Genomic DNA, 10,123 nt, shown 5'->3' with positions numbered 1-10,123 from the left:
GTTAGGAGGGTCTTTTCTGCATTGTGCCCCTAAAAGGGACATTGCCCGAATCCCCCTGGTTGTTTCTTACATTTTTTTCTTTAAGTGTGCACTTACTTAATTTATTTATTTTTGGCTCTGCTGGGTCTTTGGTGCTATGAGGACTTTGCTCTAGTTGTGGCAAGCAGGGGCTACTCGTTGATGTGGTGCAGGGGCTACTCGTTGATGTGGTGCAGGGGCTTCTCGTTGTGGTGGCTTCTCTAGTTGTGGAGAACCGCTCCAGGGCATGCGGACTTCAGCAGTTGCAGCACATGGGCTCAGCAGTTGTGGTTCCTGGGCTCTAGAGCACAGGCTCAATGGTTTTGGGACACAGGCTTAGCCACTCTGTGGCATTGGGATCTTCCTGGACCAGGGATCAAACCTTTGTCTCCCACATTGGTAGGTGGATTCTTTATCACTGAGCCACCAGGGAAGCCCTGTTTCTAACTCTCTGCTAACTGAAAGTTATCAGTCACAAAATCAGCCACTATATGAGTCTGTTCAGCCGCCATAACAAAGTACAACAGTCAGAAATTTACTGTCTTCCAGTTCTGGAGGCTGGAGGATCCAAGATTAAGATCTGGCAGGGTGAGACCTCTTTTTGGCTCCCAGGCTAACATTTTGCTACATCTTCCCATAGCCTTTCTTTGGAGTGTGTGTGTGTGTAGAGCTCTCTTTCTTTGTGTATGTGTGTGTTTCCTTTTTCCTTTTTCTTTTTCAAGACCACCGGTCTTTTCAGATTAAGGCTTCACCCTTTTGACCTCATTTAACCTTAATTACCCCCTAAGTCCATGGGGTCACAAAGAGTCGGACACAACTGAGTGACTGAACTGAACTGAAAGGCCCTATTTCCAAATACAGTCACGTTAAAGGTTAGGATTTCAACATATGAATTTGGATGGGGGACACGATGGATTCCACAGCAGTCACCTGGGACTCAGAGCTAGAAACTGCTGCAAAGAATGCCCTTTCCTCTTCTCTCTCCTGCTCACCTCTAAACTGTTAGATGAGAGACAAACTAGTACATTATTCAAGACTTTGTACTTTGGTTCTCTTTGTTACAGCCCCTTAGCCTGTCTCCTAACTGACTGTTACATTTGTGTTCCCCAAGGTCCACTGAGCAAAAAGAAGCATAGGAAATGAAGCCCTCTAACTGGTTACTGTTGATTGCTACAAGGGTGGGAGTGAATGAATTAAGAGCATTGAGGTGAAAAGTTGTCCAACAGCATTTTAAGGTTTACAATCATACGCAACATTCAATGACTATGGGAAACATGATTATTTTCCCTTTTGTAAGACTCCTTACAGCAGGGTTCTTACTTATACTGAAACACACATATTCCAGCCCTTCTTGCATACCACTTTACCTTCTTCCCTCCCTCCCATCTTCCTTCTATGGAGGGGATGCTGTGCCCCAGGGCAGGCCAGGGAGTCAAGTCAAGCCAGGCAGGCCAAGTTAAACAAGCACAGTCTTGGTGCCAGTGGATCGTCTTTCCAGAGTTTTATTTTTAGTTCTCTGATCCATACTTCAAGGGATTTCCTTGTGAGAGGGAGGAATTTCCACAGGACCCTTGGAAGGTGTTCTCAGCCTACCTACTGGTAAAATGGCATCAAGGGCCCCCATCGGTTTAATATGGGAACCTTGACTGTACAGTGATAAGGACAGGCACAGCCGGGCAGTATAAAGTAGCCTTTGCCCACGTCTGGGGCAGGCTGGCGCTCAGGCTCCAGAAGACAGGGGAATTCGGCACTCTGTCGAATCCGGTTTGGGTCGCTGTGGGCCAGGTACAGAGCATGAGAAGCTGGGTACATGGATGGACAGATGCTGGTGAACCTACATTCATCCTCCACTGGGGCCACATGATCCTGTGGTGGGAAGAAGCCAGGTTGCCCCAGGTCCTTGGCGGTCATGTGGAGTCTTTTGAAGGCAGGGTATCCATCTTCTAGCTTGGGGTTGGGGCTGGGGGTGGGTCTGTAGAACTCTTTATCCTGGAGTTGGGTGTCCAGCTTTGCTTGCTGTGGAAATAAATCATACACAAAAAGAGGGCTGAGAGAGGCAACAATGAAGCTTCTTCCTAGGGAGTCTCCAAGACAGAGCACACTTGGGACTTCCTTGGCAGTCCAGTGGTTAAGACACCATGATTCCACTATAGGGTGCATGGGTTCAATCCCTGGTTTGGAGATCTAAGATCCCACATACCGCAAGACAGCCAAAAAGAGAAAATTAAATTTAAAAATAAATAAATAAATGAGACAGGGTATACTTTTCTTTATTTTCCAGAGATTAAATAGTTTTTGAATGGTAATATATACAACAGAAGGACTTACTGAAATAGTACAAAAGGGTTTATAGTGAAAAGTAAGTCTATTTCCTACCCTCCTTCTTTCTCAGGTCCCATCTCCATGGACAACCACTGTCATCAGAGTGTTCTGTGTCTTATTAGAAATATTTTATGTACATGTAAACTTATATGTATATATCCAGATGCCTTCCATCTGTACACAAGTGATACATAATATTATTCCAGTCTGCACTTTGCTTCTCCCAAATAATTTAATCTCAGAAACTGTTCCACCTTTGTTTGTATAGATCTCCTTATTAATTTTAGTGGGGTTACCTCAAGATAGGAAAAGATGTCTTAAACAAGATTTAAAAAGAGCAAGGGCTTCCCAGGTGGCTCAGTGGTAAAGAATCTGCCTGTAATGTAGGAGTCACAGTTTTGATCCCTGGGTCAAGAAGATCCCCTGGAGAGGGAAATGGCAATCCACTTCAGTATTCTTGCCTGGAGAATCCCATGGACAGAGGTGCCTGTGGTGCTACAGTCCATGGGGTCTCAAAAGTTGGATACGACTTAGCAACTAAGCAACAATGAAAAGAGCAAATGATAAAGGAAAAGACTGATACATCTACCTATATTAAAGTAAGAATTTCTATTCAGTGAAAGAGTGAAATGACAAGTCACGGACTGGAATTTTGTCACTTATATAACTGACACATGTAAGATGTCCAGAATATTTAAAGAACCCATACAAATTAATAAGAAAAAGACTAGCAACTCAATAGAAAAATGGACAAATGACATAAGCAGAAAAATAAAGAGCCATGAACAAATGAAAAGATGAAATCACTGAAATGAAAAGTATGACCACAAGAAAATATTATTTCAAGCCCAGCATCACTGACTCGATGGACATGAGTTTGAGCAAACTCCAGGAGTTGGTGATGAACAGGGAAGACTGGCATGCTGTAGTCTGTGGCGTCCCAAAGAGTCGGACACGACTGAACGACTGAACTGAAGTCGGCAAAAATGAAGAAGTCTGACACTACCAAGGAATGACAAGATTGGAGAGCTACCTGACTGTCCCGGTGGGAAAGTAAAATGATACATCCACTTTGGAACAGTGATGTCACCTCCAACGAGCAGCTCTACTCCCGGGAGGGGTGGACTCGTGCACAGGAGGCCCTGCCTCATCTTCACTGCAGTATTTGTGGGTGGGAGGAGTCACAAAAAAGTAAATAACCCCAATGTCCACTGACAGGAGAGGGGACAAATGTGTCATGGCATCTTCATGCAATATAATATTATACAGCAGAAAATGAATAACATGCCATTATGTTCAGCAAAACAGCAGAAGTCACAGTTCAGTCAGTCAGTCAGTTCAGTCCCTCAGTCATGTCCGACTCTTTGCAACCCCATGAATCACAGCACACCAGGCCTCTCTGTCCATCACCAACTCCCGGAGTTCACTCAAACTCATGTCCGAGTTGGTGATGCCATCCAGCCATCTCATCCTCTGTCATCCCCTTCTCCTCCCGCCCCCAATCCCTCCCAGCATCAAAGTCTTTTCCAGTGAGTCAACTCGTCACATGAGGTGGCCAAAGTATTGGAGTTTCAGCTTTAGCATCAGTCCTTCCAATGAACACCCAGGATTGATCTCCTCTAGAATGGACTGGTTGGATCTCCTTGCAGTCCAAATAGAAGTCACAGAAGAGGACAAATAATATGATCCAATTATATAATGAAGTTCAAAAAAGCAACCCTAAATAATCTATTTAAAGAGATTGTTCTTGTTTATTCACCAAGCTGTGTCTGACTCTTCCAGACCCCATGAACTGCAGCACGCCAAGCTTCCCATTTAAAGAGATACATACCTAAAAGGTAAAACTATTTAAAACACACACACATATAAGGGAGTGCTTAACCGAAAACTCAGAAGAATGATTACCTCTGGAAGTCGGTGGGGGTGGGGGTGGGAACAGGGAGGGGCACGCAGGACTCTAATATATTGGATTTTAAGCTGGCTGATAATAGGTACATTGGAGTTTATCAACATTATTTAAACTGTAAATGTTTATTATTTACTATATGTTGTATGGGTGACATACTTGGTGTATATTTGAAAACAATACACATGAACTTCCCGGGTGATCCAGTGGCTAAGACTCCGTCCTCCCACTGCAGGGGGCACTGGTTCCATTCCTGGTCAGGGAAGATCCCACATGCCCCGAGGCATGGCCAAAATAATAAATAAAGCAGTACACACACATACACACAGACTACCTCTTTAGATCTCCTGGCTTCAGACATTGTTCTCAGTAAGTGCCCTCAGTGTCCATACTCACAATAAAAATGGATAAAGAGGATTTCAGCGGGCCATTGAATGGAAGGCAGGACTGAGTGACTTCTTACCTCTTCTGATGTGACCCTGGCATATTTGTGCTTCCCATAAGGTTTGTAGTCGATCATGTAGGAGCTTTGGTATATGTCCAAATCCACAGGGGCCTAAAAGTTAAGAGAGAACACTAAACAAGAGATTTCATCCTGTCGTTCTTCCACTTAAAGGCTTTCAATACTTCTCACTGTAGGACAAAGGTTAACTTTTAAGCCTGGAATTTGGAGCTTTTCATGATCTGGTTTCTACTTGACTCTACCATCTCAACCCTCTTGGCCCAACTCTGTGCCCATTACCCCAGCCTCACTGCTTTTGACTCTTTCTAGGTCGCTGGCACATATTCTTCTCTCTGGCTGAAAACATGAGCTATATTCTTCACCTGCTGGCAAACTCCTACACATCCTTCAAAACCCATATTAAATCCCTTCCCCCCCAAATTTCTCCCTCCCATATCTCTCTACCTTCCAACAATTAAACTCTTGTTCCACTGCTTCTATGGCACATTTTATATTCCTCACTACAGCAGTTATCATGGTGTGCTATCACTGACTTAGTGAAGGATACTCGATTAGGATTTAATCTTAGGCATCTCTTCAACCTTAAAGCCCAATGCACTGCCTGACACACCAAGGGTGACCAATAAATGTACACTAAGCAAGTAAAGGAATCTCCAGAAAATTGTAGACTCGTAACTTTCTTCTGCTTACTTAAAAAAAAAAAAAAAGAACGCCACACAGGGATGGTAACCAGAGGGAGCTTCAAGAAACCTGGCCCTCCCTGGGGCTATTTGTCAATGCTGCCAGTCTTAAGGTGGTCACAGCGGTCAGACGCCCACAACACTCACCTGTCCGGGGAACACCACACCTGACATAGCAGACGACCTAGACACAGACAAGCTGGTTAGCCCTGTTTCTGCCACAGTCAGGGAAAATAGTCTAAAGCTCCACCAACCAATCACATTACTCAATCGCCAGGCATTGGTGATGGCAGTAGGGACAAATGGGTTGGTGGACAGGGGTCCTGGGGCAAAGGGACTATAGCAGGACTCAGAGGGAATCAGTTGTTGAGAGCATCAGATTTACCCCTCAGGCAGAGGTGAATCTGATCGCAAGGAAAGTGATGTGCTAGTAAATGTTTAGTAATCTCCTTTTGGGCAGGGGAGGCAAATAAACCCCAGTTTATAGCATTTGCGAAGTTCTGCTAAGTCGTTTCCACCCTGGCCCATTTCGACCCACTCCAGTATTCTTGCCTGGAGAATCCCATGGACAGAGAACCCCATGGGGTTGCAAAGAGTTGGACATGACTGAAGCGACTTAGAACTCATGCAAACAGAATGTGCTCCCAGAGCCGGGATGACTCCAGTGCACAGTGTCCCTGGGAGTCAGGGCTCTGAACAGCCCTGAGAAAGCAATGGTCAGGCCTGGAACTTAGAGGCATCCTGATGCAGAAGCAAAAACTATGTTTCTAGTGGAGATTGAAGGGATCCAGGGTGAAGGTTTTGAGGCTCTGCATTCTCAGAGGACAACAGCCGTGGATGGATCCGATCACCCCCCAATCCTGATATCTGAGTGGGGATGCCTTTCTGCCTGGGCTTGGGGGAGCTCTCTGAGCCCACTCCATCTCATGTACTTGGTTCTCTAGGTTCTGGATGGCTCCTCCATTTCATTCCCATGGAATCCTGCCCTGAGTGCAATTCCATTCAAGGACTATGGACAATCAGGGTGGTTGACAGACCTCAAATGGCCCCCGTGTCCCTTCCTTTTTGTGCATAGACAGCTCCTCTCCCAGACAGGGGGCCAACTTCAATGCAAACAGCACCTACCTTTCCTTCTGCCAAGAGGATAATGATGTTTCAGCCCTGCCAGTGCCAAGTGTCCCTGCCACCTGGACAGTATTGCTGCTGTGTCCCTCACCAGAGCAGTCTGTGAGATGAACCCTGACCCATACGATGTTGGCTATTTTGGTCACAGTCCCTGGGCATTGTGATGGGGTGACTGGCCAACCTCCTGTGTGTCCATCCCCTTATCCCTGGTCCACCCTTTCTCACGGAGCACTGATGGTATTCCAGAACACCTGAGCCAACATGAACCCTGGCAGCATCGAAGGTACCTAGGATGCAAGGCTTTCCAACGCTCTACTGAATTGGTCTATTTGCAGATTAAAAAGAATCTCATGGGGATTATGACATCAGATTTTGTGTGACTGAATCCACCTCATACCAGAGCCCTCCCAAACGTCTGTTACCTGGAAGCCTGGCTTATCCCTCCTCTGTCTGTCAAAATTCCATTCTCCTTCACAATTATTTGGATGGTTGTAATCCAAAACAATAAATAGTAAGTGTAGATGAGATTGGGAAGAAACTTGTGCATTGCTGGAAGGAATGTAAAATGATGCAGCCACTGTGGATAAGTGGATAAGTGCTTGATGGTTTCTCAAAAAATTAAGCATAGATTTGCTGTGCATGCATGCATTCGTGCTAAGTTGCTTCAGTCATGTCTGATTCTTTGTAACCCTATGGAGTGTAGCCCAACAGGCTCCTCTGTCCATGGGATCCTTCAGGCAAGAATACTGGAGTGGGTTGCCATTTCCTTCTCTGATTGCTGTTTGATCCTGCAATTCCACCTCTGAATATGTCCCTAAAAGAACTGAAAGCAGGGACTCAAACAGATATTTATACATCTGTGTTTCTGGCAGCATTATTCCCAATAGCCAAAGGATGGAAACAACCCAATAGTCCATCAGTGGATGAATGCATAAACACACTGTGATGTATACACACAATGGAATATTACTCAGCCTTCAAAAGGAAGGAAATTCTGGCACGTGTTACATGTAAGAACCTTGAAAACATGCTAAGTGAAATAAGCTAGACCTTAAAGGACAAATATTGCATGATTCCATTTGTATAAGATACCTGGGTGGTCAAATTCATAGATACAGAAAGTAGAATGGTGGCTGCCAGGCAGCTGGGAGGAATGGGTATCGAGTTTCAGTATGGAAAGAGGAAAGAGTTCTGGAAATGGAGAGTGGTGATGATTGTGCAACATTGTGAAAGTATCTAATGCCACCAAACTGTGAACCTAAAATGCTTCAAATGATAAACTTTCCATATATTTACCATTGGCATAAATGCTAATATATTTACTCTCATACTGACAAATTCCACTCTAAGGGCCACCTCTTCCACAAAGCTGTCCTTGGTTTCTCTCTAGATACACCGTAGACTCCTTTCATTGACCCAATGAAAGGGCACTTATTTGGTGTTGGGCACTATTCTGAACCTTGCAGATTCATCAGTGAACAAAATAGATGGAAATTCCTGCTTGCATAGGACTTACATTCTGGTGTGAACAAGACATAGAGTAAACCAAGTACTAAGTGATTCAGCTTCCATTAGATCCAGCAAAGAAGAAAGGTGAGGGAAATTTCCTTGGTGGTCCAGTGGCTAAGAGTTTGCACTACCAATGCAGGGGGCTTGGGTTTGATCCCTGGTCAGGGAACTAGATCCCACATGCCACAACTAAGACGCAGCATAGCCAAATAAATAATTTTTTTTCTTTTTAAAGAAGCAAGATGGGAGAATGACTGAGGCACTTCAGATTGGGGTGGAGGTTGTCCAAAAAGGAGAGCGATATTGAAGCAGCAATCTAAGCATAGAAAGAACCAGCCATTATAGTTCCATATATACAGTAGATCCTTGTTGTATATATATTTTATATATAGTCGTGTGCATCTATTAATACCTAATTCCCAATCAATCCCTCCTTCCCTTCCCTTTTGGTAACCATGAATGTTTTCTGTATCTGTGAGTCTATTTCTGTTTGTAAAGTCCATTTGTATCAATTTTTTTTTTTTTTAGGATTCCACATGTAAGTGATAGCATATATTTTCGTTCTCTTTCCAAACTTACTTCACCTAGTATGATCATCTCTAGATCCCTCCCTGTTGCCAGCAAATCATCTTTAGTTCCTTACTGATAAAACATATATTCATAGATTGGATGGGAAAACTAAAGGAGAAAAGGGCTTTCCCAATAATTCAGTGAGGAAAGACCTGGAGAAAAGGACTTCCTAGCACAGGGGTCAGGAGTGCAAAGTTTGTAAGACAAGAACAAAAGTGGAACAAGAAGAGCCAAGGAAAGGAGTGGGTGAGGGCGTGAAGCCAAGCGAGGGAGCATGTTGCGTATCTCTGACTTTCCCATTTTTCATTCCAGCTTCCCTTTAGAGAGATGTTTCTCTCCCTTTCAGGAATCATGTAGCTTGAGTGGTGCTGATCCTACCCCAGCTCTAAATAGTGTTGTTTTCCCCAGAAAATTCCACCTCTAGGCTGCCATTCAGGGAGAGGATGGTGACCCAAGGTGGGCTGGTGAGTACCATCCCCAGCTCTTGGGAAAGAGGATCTCTCTTTCTGAGACAGTGTACCTCAGGGCCCCTATTTCTTCACTGAGAGTTGAAACACTGTGTTATGCTTCAGACTTCCTCCAACCAGACTTCAAATAGTCAGGGATTTTTGTAAAGCTTGTGATGGAACATGCAAAATATCACGTGGTGCGAATTTTTAAGTTTGTACAGTGTGATGATTGTTTTTCAGTCACTAAATTGTGTCTGACTCTTTGAGACCCAATGGACTGCAGCATGCAAGGCTTCCCTGTCCTTCACTGTTTTTACAGTCCATGGGGTTGCAGAGTCAGACACGACTGAGCATGCACGCATGCACAGGGCCAGATTGGGTCTGATAAAAACAACAGTTATAGTGTGATACATGTTATTTTTCTGAAATACACAACACAGGTAAATTTCTCATGGTTCTTGCCTTCTCCTTCAACAGCATGTGTGTGTGGGGGGGTGGGTGGGGGCATCTTTTCCACACTCATTAGGTATGAAAAAGAAACCAGAAAGCAAATCCTGGTTGTTGTTATTTTTAAGCCTAAATCACATTCTAGTGCTTCAAATTGTGTGGGCTAAGATAAACAAAATTTCATAATACATCAACGTGAGTTCATAATACACCAACACAAGTGTATTTCTGAAAGCATGGTTAAGATGAAGTAAATGTTGTTTAAAAAGCACACACCAAAAGATAGTGTGTGGACAGGATTCAATAATCAGTGTATAACAAACCACAGGGCACAGTAAAGGCTCTCAAAAAATCCTTCCCTCCTGCCTCTGGGAGGAGATTAACCTCTGCATCTTTCTTTCTTTTCTTTCTTACATTTAAGTGCAGTTGATTTACACTGTTTCAGGTGTACAGCAAAGTGATTCAGTTATACACACACACTCACACATACACACATTCTTTTCTGATTCTTTTCCATTTTAGGTTATTAGAAGATATTGACTATAGTTCCCTGGGCTAGAGAGTAGGTCCCTGCTGTTTATTTTATATATAGTGGGGTGTATCTATTAATTCCAAATTCCCAATTTATCCCTCT

At 43.9% G+C, this 10,123-nt stretch overlaps 1 protein-coding gene across 1 annotated transcript; it reads right to left on the bottom strand.

Moving 5' to 3' along the window:
- Positions 1 to 1,611: 1,611 nt before the first annotated feature.
- Positions 1,612 to 5,563, bottom strand: SPMIP9 (sperm microtubule inner protein 9). Its single transcript, XM_055399171.2, has 3 exons — positions 5,537 to 5,563; positions 4,710 to 4,802; positions 1,612 to 2,034 (listed from the first exon to the last, which is right to left on the bottom strand). Exons 1-3 carry the CDS (start codon positions 5,561 to 5,563, stop codon positions 1,612 to 1,614), a joined length of 543 nt encoding a protein of 180 aa, XP_055255146.2.
- Positions 5,564 to 10,123: the final 4,560 nt, after the last annotated feature.

The sequence above is a fragment of the Moschus berezovskii genome, chromosome 11 (assembly GCF_049115385.1).
Source record: "Moschus berezovskii isolate FMDL1 chromosome 11, NW_MosBer_1.0, whole genome shotgun sequence".
Lineage (NCBI taxonomy): Eukaryota > Metazoa > Chordata > Mammalia > Artiodactyla > Moschidae > Moschus > Moschus berezovskii.
The sequence above is the reverse complement of the archived record's forward strand: the minus strand, read 5'-3'. Positions and strand labels throughout refer to the sequence as shown.